Source organism: Pongo pygmaeus, chromosome 12 (genome assembly GCF_028885625.2).
Source record: "Pongo pygmaeus isolate AG05252 chromosome 12, NHGRI_mPonPyg2-v2.0_pri, whole genome shotgun sequence".
Classification (NCBI taxonomy): Eukaryota; Metazoa; Chordata; class Mammalia; order Primates; family Hominidae; genus Pongo; species Pongo pygmaeus.
In genome coordinates, this window is record NC_072385.2 from 101,829,380 (window position 1) to 101,848,254 (window position 18,875).

At 43.8% G+C, this 18,875-nt stretch overlaps 1 protein-coding gene across 6 annotated transcripts in view; it reads right to left on the reverse strand.

The window, feature by feature from the left end:
- The window catches only part of SPAST (spastin), an 89,838-nt gene extending 71,725 nt beyond the window's left edge, over window positions 1-18,113 (reverse strand). For 2 of the 6 annotated variants that reach the window (XM_054473274.2, XM_054473272.2), the window contains exon 1: window positions 17,393-18,083. In XM_054473274.2, coding sequence (XP_054329249.1) covers window positions 17,393-17,807 — 415 coding nt within the window. In that variant the 5' untranslated portion in view covers window positions 17,808-18,083. Of the gene's footprint in view, window positions 1-17,392 lie in introns of all 6 variants that reach the window. The other 4 variants (XM_054473276.2, XM_054473275.2, XM_054473270.2 and 1 more) reach the window with 3 other exon arrangements.
- Between the last annotated feature and the right edge of the window lie 762 nt (window positions 18,114-18,875).

Here is an 18,875-nt window from a genome sequence, read left to right on the forward strand (position 1 = left end):
GAAGCAAGACACAAAAGGCTACATACTACATGCTTCCATTTATATTACATGCAGTGAAGATAAAACCATAGGGACAGATCTGATTTTTTTTTTTTTTTTTTTTTTGAGACAGAGTCTCACTCTGTCGCCAGGCTGGAGTGCGTTGGCGCAATCTCGGCTCACTGCAACCTCCACCTCCTGGGTTCAAGCGATTCTCTTGCCTCAGCCTCCTGAATAGCTGGGACTACAGGCGTGTGCCACCACGCCCAGCCAATTTTTTTTTGTATTTTTAGTAGAGACAGGGTTTCACCATGTTGGCCAGGATGGTCTCGATCTCCTGACCTCGTGATCCGCCAGCCTCGGCCTCCCAAAGTGCTGGGATAACAGGCTTGACCCACTGCACCCAGCCTTTTTTTTTTTTTTTTTTTTTTGAGACGGAATTTCGCTCTTGTTGTCCAGGCTGGAGTACAATGGTGCAATCACAGCTCACTGCAACCTCCGCCTCACAGGTTCAAGCAATTCTTCTGCCTCAGCCTCCCAAGTAGCACGTGCCACCACACCCGGCTAATTTTGTATTTTTAGTAGAGATGGGGTTTCTCCATGTTGGTTGGGCTGGTCTCGAACTCCTGATCTCAGGAGATCCACCTGCCTCGGCCTCCCAAAGTGCTAGGATAACAGGCGTGAGCCACCGTGCCCAGCAGAACTGATTTTTAACAAGCATGATATTCCAACATTTAATGTATAAGAATATCCATTTGGGCTTGGATTATAACATCAGCACTAAAATTTTGATTACCATAGTAAGATTAGAAGAGAACTACAGCCAGGTGCGGTGGCTCATGGCTGTAATCCCAGCACTTTGGAAGGCTGAGGCAGGCGGATCACCTGGGGTCAGGAGTTCGAGACAAGCCTGGCCAAGATGGTGAAACCCCATCTCTACTAAAAATAGAAAAATTAGCTAGGCCTGGTGGCGCATGCCTGTTGCCTCAGCTATTTGGGAGGCTGAGGCAGGAGAATCACTTGAACCCGGGAGGCAGAGGCTGCGGTGAGCCAAGATCGTGCCATTGCATTCCAGGCTGGGTGACAAGAGTGAAACTCTGTCTTAAAAAAAAAAAATTAGCCAGGTGTGGTGGCACGTGCCTGTAGTCCTAGCTACTCTGGAGGCTGAGGCAGGAGAATCACTTGAACCCAGGAGGTGGAGGTTGCAGTGAGCTGAGATCGTGCCATTGCATTACAGCTTGGACAACAGAGTGAGACTCCATCTCAAAAAAAAAAAAAAAAAGAACTGAGCCAGACCATACAAGAACTGAAACCCATATTCAAATTATTTCAATCCCTTAATGTAGGGGTTGGCAAACTACAGCCCATAACTTACACTGATTACCCTTTAGATACATTTATAGCAGAAAATCCTATCTTCCAATGGTCTCCAGTGCACAAAAGGCCTCCAAAATCCTTTAACATTAGCTCCCAACAGTTCCTAGTTTCTCATAGACATTTCTCTTTTAACTCTATCACCCCAAATAACACTCAAATTCAACCAACCAGACTACATCAAATCAAGAAAGAATTTGGGTGGAAGAAACTTACAACCACTTGTAGTCTAAATTATTAGCCAATAGTGTAACTACATTATCTAAGGCATGCCTTAGCAAATTATGGACTAAGATTAAATCTAGTAAGCTGCCTATTTTTGTACATAAAGTTTTACTGGGTCATACTTACCATGTGACAGGGTTGAGTAGTTATGATGCAGAGCTTAAAATGTTTACAAAATTGATAAACATAAAAACAACCCAATTAAAAAATGGGAAAAGAACATTAATAGACATTTTTCCAAAGAAGATACACAAATGGTACATAAGCACATGACAAAATGCTGAGCATCATAAGTCATTAGAAAAATAAATGCAAATCAAAATCACAACGAGATACCACTTCATACCCTTTAGGATGACTATTATTTTAAAAAATGAAAAATAACAAATGTGGAGAAACTGGAACCTTTGTACACTGCTGGTGGGAATGCAAAATGGTGCAGCCCCTATGGAAAACAGGTTGGCAGTTCAAAAATTTAAACACAAAGTTACCATATAATTCAGTAATTCTACTCCTAGGTATATCCAAAAGTACTGAAAGCCGGGACTTAAACAGATATTTACACCAATGTTCATAGCCACATTACTCACAATAGATGGAAACAATCCAAATATCCATTAATAAAAAACGTGGGCTGCACACAGTGGCTCATGCCGAGGCAAAGTGGACTGACTGAGCCCAGGAGTTAGAGATGGTGAACCACATGGTGAAACCCTATCTCTACACAAAATACAAAAATTAGCCAGGCATGATGGTGCACGCCTGTGGTCCCAGCTACTCGGGAGGCTGAGGTGGGAGGACTGCTTGAGTCCAGGAATAGGAGGCTGCAGTGAGTCAAGACTGTGCTACTGCACTCTAGCCTGGGTGACAGAGCAAGACCCAATGTCAGAAAAAAAAAAAAGCAGGGGTGAGGTGGTGGGTGTACATGAGTTGGAAAAAAACGAAAAAATACCTTTTTTTTTTTTTTTTTGACTGGGTCTCGCTCTGTCACCCATGCTAGAGATCAGTGGTATGATCTCACTACAACCTCCGCCTCCCAGGCTTAAGCAATTCTCCCACCTCAGCCTCTCGAATAGCTGGGACCACAGGTGTGCACCACCACACCTGATTAATTTTTTTCTAAAGACAGGCTCTCTCATTATATTGCTCAGGCTGGTCTCGAACTCCCGGGCTCAAGTGATACTCCCACTTAGCCTCCCAAAATGTTGCGATTACAGGCGTAAGCCACCGCACCCAGCCTAAAAACACAGTTCTAATCAGTGATATCCCCCTTTGCTTTACCATATTCCTCTATTAGCCACTTATGAGGTTTTGCAGATTGTAAAGACTAAGAGGTAGAGCATGGTGGTTCACACCTGTTATCTCAACACTTCGGGAGGCTGAGGTGGGCGGGTCACTTGAGCCCAGGAATTCAAGATCAGCCTGGGCAACATGGTGAAACCCCATCTCTACCAAAATAAAAATAAAAATTAGCCGGGCATGGTGACATGCACCTGTAGTCCCAGCTACTTGAGGGGCTGAATGGGAGCAGGAGATTGAGGCTGCAATAAGCCATGTTCTTACCACTTCACTCCAACCTGGGTGACAAAAACAAACAAACTGAAAAAACACGAAGAAGATCAAATATATTGAAATGAAAAAAACTCCAAAACATGGTAAGTGAAAAAGATTGCAAATTGTTTTGCATATTTTTTTCTCTGATGAATATTTATGTTTATATAAGTACAAAAAGCTAAGAAACTTATTAGTAATCATTTCCCTTATGGTAAGGTTAAGGAAGATTTTCAAGTTCTATACTTGTGCACTATTTTACTTCATTTTTTAGAGACAGGGTCTCACTCTGTCACCCAAGCTGGAGTGCAGTGCCATCATCATAGCTCATTGTAGCCTTGAAATTCTGGGCTCCAGCAATCCTTTCACTTCAGCCTTCTGAGTAGCTGGGACTAGAGACATGCACCACTACACTGGGCTAATATTTTTTAATTGTAGAAATGGGGCCAGGCACAGTGGCTCACCCCTGTAATCCCAGCACTTTGGGAGGCTGAGGAGGGTAGATCACTTGAGGCTAGGCGTTTGAGACCAGCCTGGCCAGCTTGGCCAGAAACTCCACCTCTACCAAAAAATACAAAAATTAGCCAGGCATGGTGGCACATGCCTGTGATCTCAAGCTACTTGGGAGGCTGAGGCACGAGAATCGCTTGAACCTGGGAGGCAGAGGTTGCAGTAAAAAAGAAATGGGGTCTTGCATACCCAGGCTAGTCTCGAACTCCTGGCCTCAAGTGATCCTCCTGCCTCAACTTCCAAAAGTGCTAGGATTACAGGTGTGAGCCACTGCACCTGGACTGCATTATTTTCTAGTATGTTACTGTAGAAACAACAAATGCTGATATTCATCTTTAAATAGAGGTAAGAGATATGCGTAACAGATTAACTTGCAAATTATCTACTGTATATTTTCTTTCAAATATTAGTGAGACCCAGATTGCCACAAGAAGGGTCAAAACATGGGTAGCTTGGGGTAGAGTGAGAGGATATGTGTTTGCAAGTATGTGAGTTAGAAGGCAAAGATTTAAGTCCTTGTTCCCTCATTTAATAGCAATATGATTTTGGAAAAGTCAGTTAATCTGTCTGGGCTTCAGACTCCTTACCTGAAAAGAAAGTATTTCTTTTACCTAACTCTGAGTTGTGGCAAAAATCATATAAAATAGGGTATATGATGATACTTTAAGTAATAAAGTGGTATGGAAACACTACTTATAGTATCTTTATTATACTTAGTAAATTTGTTGATTAACTTAAATCCTCCTTCTCCTGAACTGTGTGCACAGTTGTATGTTCCTGACATTTGCTCATCGATGTTATACAAAGGCCACCGGTTTTATTTATCTATTTAATCCTGAAGTATTCTCACACAAACCATTCCAAGGAACAAATATATCCATTTTCCTACAATTTTCTGATGGCAACTTGCAAGTGACAAAATTAGCAGAGTGATAGATACCTAAAAATCTCAATTAAAGCCGGGCACAGTGGCTCACACCTATCATCCCAGCACTTTGGGAGGCCAAGGCGGGTGGATCATGAGGTCAGGAGTTTGAGACCAGCCTGGCCAAGATGGTGAAACCCCATCTCTACTAAAAATACAAAAATTAGCCAGGCATGGTGGCAGGCGCCTGTAATCCCAGCTACTTGGGAGGCTGAGGCAGGAGAATCGCTTGAACCTGGGAAACACAGGTTGCAGTGAGCCAAGATTGTGCCACTGCACTCTAGCCTGGGCGACACAGTGAGACTCTGTCACCAAAAAAAAAAAAAAAAACAAACAAAACCTCAATTAAGCCAGGTATGGTGGCACACACCTATAGTCCCAATTGCTTGAGAGTCTGAAGTGGGAAGATCACTTAAGCCAAGGAGTTTGAGTCCAGCCTAGGCAACATATAATGAAATGGGAATAGTCCATTTCATTTAAGGACTACTGATTATGGCCCTTGTTCTCAAAGAAAAAAAAAATAATCTCCTGGTAGGCTTTCATGGTGTGTTAATCCCCAGCAAACTACATGGACCACAAAGCATTATAATCACTGATTAATTCAGGGATGAATTACTAACAACCCCTGATTAATTCTCTCATAGTTCACTATTACAGAAAGAGTGCTTTCTACTATAATTTGGTAAAAAAGACCCAGTGTGATGGCTCATGTCTGTAGTCCCAGCACTTTGGAAGACTGAGGTAGGAGGATTGCTTGAGGCCAGGCATTCAAGACCAGCCTGGGTAATACAGTAGGACCCTGTGTCTACAAGAAAAAAAAATTTAATAAAACATTTAGTAAAAAGATCATATTTGCTTTCACTAGCAAACATTTATTTTCAAGGTAAAGAATTATTTTCCCTGTTAATTTGGAAAGTTTTAAAGCCTACGTAAAGACATCATTCTAGTTTTTGACATTTTCTCTGACCCTTAAAAATGTCACCTTATTTATCTTCTTCAAAAAATTTCTGTGGCCAGGTGCAGCGACTCACGCCTATAATCCTAGCACTTTGGGAGGCCAAGGCAGGCGGATCACACGAGGCCAGGAGTTCAAAGCCAGCCTGGACAACATGACAAAACCCCATCTCTATTAAAAATACAAAAATTAGCCAGGCGTGGTGGCGCGTACCTGTAATCTCAGCTGTTCAAGAGGTTCAGGCAGGAGAATCACCTCAACCTGGGAGGCAGAGGTTGCAGTGAGCCGAGATCACACCACTGCACTTCAGCCTGGGCGACAGAGCGAGACTCTGTCTCAAAAAAAAAAAAAAAAAAGTTTTGAATTTTTCATTTAAAAAAAAAAAAAGCCAGGAGTCTGGGAGCAGGGCTCACACCTGTAATCCCAGCACTTTGGGAGGCCGAGGAGGAGGGATCACTTGAGCTCAGGAGTTCGAGACCAGCCTGGCCAACATAGTGAAACCCTGTCTCTACTAAAAACTACACAAAAAATTAGCTGGGCATGGTGCCATGTGCCTGTAGTCCCATCTACTCGTGAGGCTGAGGCAGGAGAATTGCTTGAATCTGGGAGGCAGAGCCTGCAGTGAGCTGAGATTGCACCACTGCAGTCCAGCCTGGGCGACAGAGTAAGACTTTGTCTCAAAAAAAAGCCATGACACTAAATGAGGAGTGAGATTAGGGAGAGACTTCCATCTCTTTTTTTAATTATTATTTTTTTGTCATCACAATTAACACAAATATTTTTGTATCACTTTTTTTTTTTTTGAGACAGAGTCTCCCTCTGTGACCCAGGCTGGAGTGCAGTGGCATGATCTCAGCTCACTGCAAGCTCTGCCTCCCAGGTTCTCGCCATTCTCCTTCCTCAGCCTCCCGAATAGCTGGGATTACAGGCGCCCACTACCATGCCCGGCTAATTTTGTTTTTGTATTTTTAGTAGAGACGGGGTTTCACCATGTTAGCCAGGATGGTCTCAATTTCCTGACTTCGTGATCTGCCCACCTCAGCCTCCCAAAGTGCTGGGATTACAGGCGTGAGCCACCGCGCCCGGCCTATATCACTTTAAATACCTCTCATTCTTCCCCAAATCTCGTTTATGCTGCTACTGCATCCTAAAAAGTGTAACAGAAACTAGTATGAAGAGTTAACAATGTTCTAACATAACCTCTAGCTCTAATCTTAAAAGTACTATTGATTTTATAATAATAGTTCTCATTTACTGAGTACCTATTATGTGCAAGCACTAAGCATTTAAAAAAACATCTCAGCATACATAGTTAAGTAACTTGCCCAAGATCCTATATGGTCAGGACTTAAATGTCAATTTCGATAAGAAGCCCCACAGTTCAAAAAGGGTAAAATTTGACCCTCAAATCTAAGAGGCCAGGTGCAGTGGCTCACGCCTGTAATCTCAGCACTTTGGGAGGCTGAGGCAGATGGATTGCTTGAGGTTCGGAGTTCGAGACCAGCCTGCTCAACCTGGCGAAACCCCATCTCTACTAAAAATACAAAAATTAGCCGGGTGTAGTGACGTGCACCTGTAATTCCAGCTAGTTGGGAGGCTGAGGCAGGAGAGTCGCTTGAATCCGGGAGGCAGAGGTTGCAGTGAGCTGAGATTGCCCCACTGCACTCCAGCCTGGGCCACAGAGCGAGACTCTATTTCAACAAAAAACAAAAAAAAAGCTGAGAAAGAGAAAAGCAGCTTATTACATCCAGGAGCTGGCCTACTACTATCAGCTACACCTTGGTATTTGACCTGGCACTTACAGAATATCAGCATGAAATAAAGCCACTCTGTGACCACGGTGGAACAAGACCACTCTACAATTATGTCTAAACACAGACAAAACATGAACACTGAACACTGTCTAAACCATGAAATACCAAATATTCCCCTTTTCCAGCTAATGAGTGACCTTTGCTTTTTAACCACTACAGCTTTAGACCTCATTCTAGTCTTTTCTTCTAGATAGGTTTTATGATATTTATTCATAGAATTATTCCTTAAAATCACCAAATAAACAAGCCCAAATCCTATAAGATCTTCCTAACACTCTTTTACTATGACATACCATGGTTATTACATATGTGTGTTCTCCCTGGCTACAGTGAGTAATAAACCCCACTTGCTCAACCATAGATAGGTTTGTTCCTGGAGATCGTTGACTGGAGGGCATTGACAAAGCCCACTTATGAAGTTAATTCTCTCCCTCTGCAGAAGAGCAGAAAAGTTATGTAAGTAAGTACAGCAAGTCTACAGAATATCTATACAGCTGTAAAACATTTAATAACCTCTAAGAAAATCACAGATTTTGACATTTTTCTTTCCTCATTAACCAGAATGAGCTGCTGAGATGTGACTGTGTTCAAAGATGTTTTATTGTATATGATGTGTAAGATCAGCGATTGTTAATAATTCACAAACGAGAGGAAAAAAAAGGCTACGTCAGCATATTAACAGCTTCACTGGCTTTGCAGAACTATTATAGGTCAAGACTGAAGAAAACTGGCCAGGCATGGTGGCTCATGCCTGTAATCTCCGCACTTTATGGGGTGAGACGGGAGGATCACTTGAGCTCAGGAGTTCAAGACCAGCCTGGGCAATACGGCAAGAGCCTGTCTCTATCTTGCTTTAAAAAAATTAAAAAAAAAAAAGCGTGAAGAAAACTAATACAGAAGAGTAGATAATCTATACTTTGCCAGACATCAAAAACCCAACTACTACTGGGTGGAACAGAGAGAGTAAGACAGCGGAAAAGAGGCAGGAAGTGTTAGGGAACACCCTTCTTCAACAATTCAATATCCAGCCAGGTGCAGTGGCTCACGCCTGTAATCCTAACACTTTGAGAGGCCAAGGCAGGCAGATCACTTGAGGCCAGGGGTTCGAGACCAACCTGGCCAACATAGCGAAACCCCATCACTACTAAAAAAATAAAATGATTCAATATCCATTTACTAACTATTCTTAATTGTCATCAGGACAACAGTAATATTGGGAATCCAGTTTAATAGGGTTTAACTGTATTCAACATGAGGAAAAATACAACAACAACAAACCAGCTAAAAACAGAACAAGGGATAAAGTCCTTCACAGTGGCTGCTTTTTTGTGTCTTTGGTGCAGATGCCAGTAAATAATCTCGAGAAAAAATGTGAAATGTTTATTGCATATGTAATCAAAAGCAATGTTATCTTTTGGAAAAGTATGGTATCATCTGAATGTCCATTTATCAGATTTATTCCTTAGTTTAATCAGGGAAACCTTAAAGTAGAATCATTAGGCCCAAAGAAAGTAAGTCTGAAATTAATCCTTTCAAAGTGGTAGGTATAGAGGTTTTCGGCAGTATAAGAAAATTACCAAATCTGACACTTCTGATTTCTACCCTCCATCCTCATCTTCTGAAAAGATATGGACAGCTATTTTATACGTGAGTTTTAAATAAAGTACAACATTGAATTATATAGAATTATGAAATATAATTTTCATTAACTTTTTATAAACTGGTAAGCAAAAAATAAAACTCTAAGACTCATGGACCCTCCCCTTGCCAAGGGCATTCCAAAGTTAACCTAAAAAACTAGTTCAGGCCATGATGAGAAGTGGGGGTTGGACATGACTCATACACCCTTTTCCCTTTGGAATTCAGGGACAACTGATCAGCATTAACATTAAAACAGAGATATTAAGATGTTTTGTAGCAGTAAGACGCCAAATTCCCAGCCTGACTCTAGTACATCATCACGTCAGATAGCAGGCCATGAAAGAAACTGAAGTGTTTTGAGGCCAGGCACAGTGGCTCACGCCTGTAATCCCAGCACTTTGGGAGGCCGAGGCAGGTGAATCACGAGGTCAACAGATCGAGACTATCCTGGCCAACATGGTGAAACCCCGTCTCTACTAAAAATACAAAAAAATAGCCAGGCATGGTGGCCAGCGCTTATAGTCCCAGCTACTCGGGAGGCTGAGGCAGGAGAACGGCGTGAACACAGGAGGCGGAGCTTGCAGTGAGCCGAGATCACGCCACTGCACTCCAGCCTGGGCAACAGAGTGAGACTCTGTCTCAAAAATAAATAAATAAATAAAAGAAATTGAAGTATTTTACCCTAAATTATATTTCTTTGACATATTCTGAAATGGCCCTGCAAAGCTTTCTCTTGTGGGGAAAATTTACATTCTGTAGAGAATCCTTTCCCTTTCCAAGTCTTTTACCTGAACCAGGAGAAAATTAACTAAGAGTCTGCCACCTTTTCAAGTCTCATAAGAAACATTTACAACGTATTCTCTCTGAAGCCTGCTACCTGGAGGCTTCATCTGTATAATAAAAACCTTGGTATCTACAACCTATTATTTTAAACCAGACACTCCCTTCTATGGATTCCAGGACTGTAGATAAGCTCTTCTGACCAATTGCCAAACAGAAAATCTTTGAATCTGCCTACGACCTGGAAGCCTCCCCAACTTCTAGTTTTCCTGCCTTTCCAGATGGAACCAATGTACATCTTACATGTTTAACTGACGTCTTATGTCTCCCTAAAGTGTATAAAATCAAGCTATAGCCTGACCACCTTGGACAGATGTTCTCAGTATCTACTGGGGCTGTGTCATGGGCCACTGGTCACTCATATTTGGCTCAGAATAAATCTCTTCAAATATTTTACAGAGTTTGACTCTTTTCATCGACGAAGTTATTTTAAATACACACATGCACATATACACAGCTTAAAACTATGAATAGAAAAATATTTTACTTAGACAATTTCTGTCTTCAATGCCTGACCTTTTGGCCCTTTAAAACTATGAATAAATAGAAAAAGATTTTATTTAGACAATTTCTGTCTTTGATGCCTGATCCTTTAGCCCTACAATATCCTGAGAAACTTGATCTCTCATTCATATAACATACTAGGCCTTTTCTGTTTAGTCCTACATACTTGAGAAATCAAACCTCACCTAAAGAACCTCCACCATTGTGTTACCCAGGAGATTCAGGCTTGTCTACCCACAGGAGCCATGCAGAACATGTTATGTTCTAGTTAATCCAAAGAACCATTATTACAACCTTCTCTTTTCCTCCAAGTATTCCAAGGAGCTCATTACCAGCATTACAACATAAAAACCTGTAGTATAAAGTAAAAAGTACAATATTTTGAGTCTATTCACTTAAATTCTATTTTTGTTTCTGCTATGAGTCTACTCTTTGAATTTCAGCTTCTCCTTATATAAAATGGCTATCACAGGTTTTCTGTCTTCCAAGGAAGTTCAACAACTAAAGAAAATTTTTACCAACTTAGTCAACATGGCAAGATCGCCATCTCTACAAAACATTTACAAATTAGCCAAGCATGGTGGTATGCGTCTGTAGACCCAGCTACTAGGGAGGCTGAGGTGGGTGGATCGATTGAGCCTGGGAGGCTGAAGCTGCAGTGAGCTAAGATCATGTCATTGCACTCCAGCCTGAACAACAGACTGAGGCCCTGTCTCAAAATGTGTATGCACATATATACATATGTACACATATTCGTTAATCACATAACAAATGTTTTAACACATCTCACTGGAGAGGAAGTAAATATTTCTCAAATATCTAAAATGCAGAGCTGTACAAATTAACTGGCCTCCAATTAATATTTGCTTTAATAAATAGACCTCACATATCCTTTTATTAAGTCAATAGAATTTGCTGTGCTATTTCTCTCTTTTGAAATAGTTTGGTTTCAGATAAATTAAGGCCCTTATGAAAATTCAGTGTCAAATTTGAGTATGGGTTGGGTGCAGTGGGTCATACCTGTAATCCCAGCACTTTGGGAGGCTGAGGCAGGCGGATCACTTCAGGTCAGGAGTTCGAGATCAGCCTGACCAACATGGTGAAACCCTGTCTCTCCTAAAAATACAAAAATATTAGCCAGGCATAGTGGTGCGCGCCTGTAGTACCAGCTACTCGGGAGACTGAGGCAGGAGAATTGCTTGAACCTGGGAGGTGGAGGTTACAGTGAGCCGAGATTGCACCACTGCACTCCAGTGTGGGCGACAGAGTGAGACTCCATTTCAAAAAAAAAAAAAAAAAAATTTTTTTTTTTTTGAGTATGCCATAAGAATAAAATTCAGAATAAACATAGTCACCATATAAACCACATTTATACAAGATTTCATTAAAATGAGATTTAATTTGGCATTTAACATTTCAAGGTACCAAATATTTCAATTAATTAACACTACTATAATTTGACGCCATTTCACTGAATCAAATAAATTGGTTTTCAGTTAAATCATAAGATAAGTCGGCCAGGCGCGGTGGCTCACACCTGTTATCCCAACACTTTGGGAGGCCGAGGCAGGTGGATCATGAGGTCAGGAGATCGAGACCGTATTGGCTAACACGGTGAAACCCCATCTCTACTATAAAATACAAAAATAATTAGCTGGGCGTGATGGTGGGCGCCCGTAGTCCCAGCTACTTGGGATGCTGAGGCAGGAGAATGGCGTGAACCTGGGAGGCGGAGCTTGCAGTGACCTGAGATCTCGCCACTGCCCAGCCTGGGTGACAGAGTGAGACTGTCTCAAAAAAGAAAAAAAAAGATAAGTCATGTTGCCAAGGGAATGGCAGTGCATGATATCACCAGCTCCTTAATAGTTAACCACCGAGTTAGGAAACCTTTGAAGAGACTGCCTATTCAACTCGTTTCTATTTGATCATACATATTTTGGAGCAGTGAGAAAGAGGAAGAATCAGATTCTCTTGGAACTAAGGTTTGTGTTGTCAAGGACGGCCAAGAGGCAGACTTCAAAAGTGCACTCTCTTTCAACCACTGGATTAAGACTAAAGTACAAAAATATTCAATCTCCTAAAGAAAAAATTTAAGAAAAGAAACATAACAATATAAACTCAGCTTTTTTTTTTGAGAGATGGAGTCTTGCTCTGTCGCCCAGGCTGGAGTGCAGTGGCGTGATCTTGGCCCATTGCAATCTCCACCTCTGGAGTGCAAGCAATTGTCCTGCCTCAGCGTCCCAAGTACCCGGGACTAAAGGTGTGCACCAGTATGCCCAGCTAATTTTTGTATTTTTAGTAGAGATGGGGTTTCACTAATATGTTGGCCAGGCTAGTCGCGAACTTCTGACCATAAGTGATCTGCCTGCCTCGGCCTCCCAAAGTGCTGGGATTACAGGCACGGGCCACTGCACCCGGCTTGAGCCACCACACCCAGCCTTTTTTTTTTTTTTGATGGAGTCTCACTCTTCTCACTCAGGCAGGAGTGCAATGGTGAGATCTCAGCTCACTGCAACCTCCACCTCCTGGGTTCAAGCGATTCTCCTGCCTCACCCTCCCGAGTAGCTTGGATTACACACACCCGCCACCACATCGGGCTAAAGTTTTACTTCATTTTTAAAGGAAAATGAATCTGTAAGTAATCTGTTTCAGTCTGAACTAATTTAATTTGGCATATTATGGCATCAGTTGTTGAACTAAAATCAAACTAAAGACCTGTCAGGCCGGGCACGGTGGCTCACATCTGTAATCCTAGCAGTTTGTGAGGCGAAGGCGAGCAGATCACTTGAAGCCAGGAGCTTGAGAACAGCCTGGCCAACATGGCGAAATGCTGTCTCTACTAAAAATACAAAAATTGGCCGGGTGTGGGGTGGCACATGCCTGTAATCCTAGTTACTGGGGAGGCTGAGGCAGGAGAATCGCTTGAACCTGGGAGGTGGAGGTTGCAGTGAGCTGAGATCGCACCATTGCACTCCAGCCTGGGTGAAGAAGCGAGACTCTGTCTCAAAAAAAAAAAAAAAAGAGCTGTCAACAGCCCATTCTGATGTCCACATTAGAAATCAAAATATGCACCGGGCACGGTGGCTCACGCCTGTAATCCCAGCACTTTGGGAGGCCGAGGCAGGCGGATCACGAGGTCAGGAGATCGAGAACATCCTGGCTAACACGGTGAAACCCCGTGTCTACTAAAAATACAAAAAATTAGCTGGGCATGGTGGCGGGCGCTTGTAGTCCCAGCTACTCGGGAAGCTGAGGCAGGAGAATGGCATGAATCCAGGAGGCAGAGCTAGCAGTGAGCTGAGATTGCACCACTGCACTCTAGCCTGGGCGACAAAGCGAGACTCTGTCTCAAAAAAAAAAAAAAAAAAAAAAAGAAAAGAAAAAAAAATCAAAATATAATGAAAAAGTTGTGAACAGAAACATTATCAGTAGAAAGAGTATGAAATATGCATTACGCAGATCACTGAAAATATTGTTGAAATTTCTCCAGCCTGGCCAACATAACAAGAGCCTATCTCTAGCAAAAAAAAAAAAAAAAAAAAAAAAAAAGAGGATCACTTGAGCCTAGGAACGAGCCTTGAGGCTACAGTGAGCTATGATCACATTCCACTCCAGCTTGGGTAAGAGAGTGAAACACTGTCTCTAAAATAAATTAAATAAAATAATTATTTTTATATATTTAATATATCCAACTGAAAAATACAAATGTTTAGGAGGATTTAAGTGTAATAGATATATTCATATATGTGATACTCAAATATTTAAGTCACCAGCCTGAGACCTGAGGTCTGAATTCTATTTCTTCCACTTATTCCTCACATGTAACTGCTATTTCTTCAAATCTAAGAGCTCAGGGTCTTTTATTTTTCATGCCTAGGTTTTCCTTAATTTCTCCTTTTATCCTACCTCCCAACTCCAATCAACCAACAGTGTTAACTAAAATTTCCTTTTAGTGGGGCACAGCGGCTCACACCTGTAATCCCAGCACTTTGGGAGGCCAAGGAGGGCGGTTCACTTGAGGTCAGGAGTTCGAAACCAGCCTGGCCAACATGGTGGAACACCATCTCTACTAAAAATACAAAAATTAGCTGGGTGTGGTGGCGTACACCTGTAATCCCAGCTGCTCAGGAGGCTGAGGCAGGAGAATCGCTTGAATCTGGGAGGCAAAGATTGCAGTGAGCCAAGATCATACCATTGCACTCCAGCCTGGACAACTGAGCGAGACTCCGTCTCAAAAATCAATCAATAAATAAAATGTCCTTCCATGTTCTGACTTTCTCCTCCTAAATAAAACAATTAAAACAGTTTTTTTTTTGTTGTTTTTTTTTTGAGACAGTCTCACTCCCGTCACCCAGTTCGGAGTGCAGTTGCACGATCTCGGCTCACTGCAGCCTGAACAATTTCAGCTCAAGTGATCCTCCTACCTCAGCCCCCCAAGTAGCTGGGACTACAGGCATGTGCCACTGCGCCTAGCTAATTTTTGTATTTTTCACAAAGACCCCTCGTTTCACTATGTTGCCCAGGCTGGTCTCAAACTCCTGGGCTCAAGCGATCCACCCACCTGAGCCTCCCAAAGTGCTGGAATTACAGGCATGAGCCACCGTGCCCAGCAAAAAATGATCTACTTTTTTTTTTCCAAGATGGAGTCTTGCTCTGCCACCCAGGCTGGAGTGTAGTGGCATGATCTCGGCTCACTGCAACCTCCACCTTCCAGGTTCAAGCAATTCTCCTGCCTCAGCCTCCCGAGTAGCTGGGACTACAGGCATGTGTCACCATGTCCCACTAATTTTTGTATTCTTACTAGAGACGGGATTTCACCATGTTGGCCAGGATGGTCTCAAACTCTTGACCTCATGATCCACCCTCCTCGGCCTCCCAAAGTGTTGGGATTACACGCGTAAGCCACCGTGACTGGCCCAAAAAATGATCTACTCTTAAACATGCTCCTCTATTCTAAAACTTTGCAACCGTTTTCATTCTCCCCAAGGGATCCTGGATGTTCTTAAGAGGTGATAAAGAATGGAGCTTGCTGGGCGGGCGCAGTGGCTGACACCTGTAATCAAAGCACTTGGAAGGTCGAGGCAGGCGGATCACCTGAGGTCAGGAGTTCGTGACCCATCTGGCCAACATGGTGAAATACCGTCTCTACTAAAAATACAAAAAATTAGCCAGCCGTGGTAGGGCGCACCTGTGGTTCCAGCTACTCGGGAGACTGAGGCTGGAGAATCGCTTGCATCTGGGAGGCAGAGGTTGCAGTAAGCTGAGATCACGCCACTGCACTCCAGTCTGGGTGACAGAGGGAGACTCCATCTCAAAAAAAAAAAATTAAAAAAAAAAAAAAGAATGGAGCAGTTAACAAAAAATTTCCTTCTACAAACACATAGTATTCTTAAATGTTAACACCCTCCTTGACCTCTCTTAACCGTCATTCTTTCCTTACTGTCCAAAACAATGAATACCTGCCTCTTTCCTTATATCCTACTTCCCACTCCCAGGCCCCACAAAGGAAATAGGTTTCAACACGATTGAAATTCTAGAACAGTTTTTGGAGTTGGTAGTAGAGAGAGACACTATGAATGAAGTGCAGATTGCTCCTGTTTTCACTAATGGACAATGCAAGTGAGTATCTAATTGAGGTGTGGTAGCAAAGTGGGTGTTTTTGGCAGAGAGAGAAGCAAGATCTCAGCATACTGGAAGTAAGGATAAAAGGGGAGAATTGTAAAAGTTAGACTTCTCCTAATTTCACTTATTTTCCATAAAACAAATTTCATTATTAGCACAGGTTTGGAATAAGCTGCTTTATCTTTTGAGCCTCATTTTCTTCATCTCTAAAATGCTGATACCAATAATACCTTCATCTCTCAAGGTTATTGTGAGGATTAAATAACACTTTTCATGGTCTGGGATGGTTGCTATTTTTTTAAAAAGGAAAAAAGATAACACATGCAAAGCTAATAGCACAATGCCTGGCACATATAACAAAAAATGTTAGCTTAAGGCCAGGCACGGTGGCTCATGCCTGTAATACCAGCACTTTGGGAGGCCGAGGCGAGCCGATCAGGAGGTCAGGAGATGGAGATCATCCTGGCCAACATGGTGAAATCCCCACTCTACTAAAAATACAAAAATTAGCCGGCGTGGTGGTGCGTGCCTGTAATCTCAGCTACTCGGGAGGCTGAAGCAAAGGAATCGCCTGAACCAGGGAGTCGGAGGTTGCAGTGAGCCGCGACTGCACCATTGCACTCCAGCCAGGGCGACAGGGCGAGACTCTGCCTCAAAAAAAAAAAAAAAAAAAAAGTTAGCTTAAAAGAAACCCGAAAGATGTAGTATCCTTGCTTTCATTCAGAAACATACATAGTTGTTTTAGGTTTTATTGTAAAGTGGTATGTTTAAGTTTATGCAATCCATTCATCAAACATTTCAACTTGGAAATTAAAGGCTACTTTGGAATACTGTTTTAATTAAAATCAAAGCAACCGGGGGAAAAGTTTTATGCTAAATATAACTTCATTGAAAAAGTATTCAGGAATCGTTGTACTGATAAAATGATTATCTTGATTAAAATGATGCAAATTCAACTGCAGTCATATGCAGCTATTTCTTCCAAAATTGTCATCATTTGTTCTTTTTTTCTGACACTACAGTACTCTGCTTTCATTAAAAGCCAGTAACAAGGCACTGCTTCTTCACTATCAAAACCTTTTGGAAACCTTGGTTCAGAGGAAGCTGCACACTCTTCATAGTGCTAGAAAGGATCAGTGTGCTCACTCTAGGACAAATGTCACTGTCATCAACACGTCTGGGTGTCTCACAGTGACTTGGGTCATGCAGAAGTGTGGGGGAAGGCTGGTGTCTGAAACAAAGTCGACAGCTACGGTGCCCTGAAAGGGGAGAGGTTTTGAGAATACTAGAAGATGAGGCTCTGACCTACGGGAAACCAGTCTCCCGGGGCATATCAATTCTGGGGGTGCACCGTCCCCTCCCGCAGGAAAGGGACGCAGGTGTTGCCCTCCCCCGGCGACCCCACCGCCTTCTTCCCGGCGCAGCCGCCCCCTCCCCCAGCGCCCTAGGTACCTTTCTCATCCTCATCGATGCGCAGGGCAATGGAGATGTACTCGAAGGCCTGTTTGTGGAAGACTCGGACGCGCTCGGCCTCGCCGCCCGGCACCGGCGCCGGGGCCGAGGCCGAGGCCGGTGCTGGCGCGGCCCCGGAGCTCCTCTTGGCTGCCATGAGGGCGCGGGAGAAGCGCTGGCAGAGCCACACGAAGAGGAGCCCCAGGTGGAAGGCGACCAAACGCAGCAGCGCGAAGCCTACAAACAGCGGGTAGGAGAAATAGTACAGGTTTCGCTTATGCGGCGACTCGGGCGGAGGGGCCGGCCCGGCGGCGGGAGGGGCGGGGGCCAGGCAAGGGGGCGGAGGCCTGGGAGGCACCGGGTTGCTGGCGCGGCCGGAGCCTTTCTTCTTCCCTCGTCCACCCGGAGAATTCATTCACAGCTCTCACTACCGCCGCCGCCATAACCCGCCTCCCGCAGACCGACGGGAACCAAGCGACGGCGGCAGCCACTGCTACGGCGGGGGCCACAGACCCCCGTGTGCCCGTAGGTCTCAAGAGCTCCGCACCGCCGCACGCTGCCCGCCGGCCCCGCCCCTTTCTCTTTCCTCGGCCAGGAGCACAACCCCTTCTCCTTCTGCAGTCGGTGGCTCGGGCCCCTCCCTTCCTGCCGCTGTCCTCTCCGCCGCCTGGTGGCTCCCAGCGGCGGCCGCGCACGCGCACGTCTTCCCCTGTTTTTCTCTAGCGCGCGCGCGCGCACGGCGCGTCTTTGTTGACCGGGGCCCATGTACCCGTGTGCGGCGCCCGCCTCTCGGCCTTCCCCCTCAACTACAGTTCCCAATGTGCAGTTCGGCTCACGCGGCAGCCCTCGAGAGCTCCTGCCAGGAAGCCTTGGTAATCGATCCACGCAAGGGGGAATTGCGGCTTGGGGTCGCTCTGCTGGTTCGCTAGGCTCCTCTCTCAGTGTCATCGTTTTCTTAGATTTCTTTCATCTTTTTCTGCCAGGCGACCTAAGTCTTCTCCGAAGGATAATTGGCCCATCTCAGAAGCAATGGATATCAATCTGGGAATTAAATTAGCCGGGCGTGGGGGCGCGCGCCTGTAGTCCCAGCTAGTTGGAAGGCTGAGGCCGGAAAATCGCTTGAACTCGGGAGGCAGAGGCTGCAAGTGAGCTGAGATCGCGCCACTGCACTCCAGCCTGGGCGACAGAGCGAGACTCCGTCTCCAGAAAAAATAAAATAAAAATTTAAAATCTGGGAATTATTTGAGAGGAAAGCAATTGTGAAGGTAGAAACTTCAGGTCACTGCAAACAACAGCAACAAAAATATTAGCTCAGTGTGATGAGATCAACGAACCCAGGGGTTTAACTAAATTAGTGCATATTTAGATGTCTAACATGAAAGATAATTTATTTGAATAAGGGAAATCTTAAGTTTTGCATAGTAAACATCCCATAGTTTACTGAAGAATCTACACTTTTTTTTTTTAAATCTACTCAGCATCC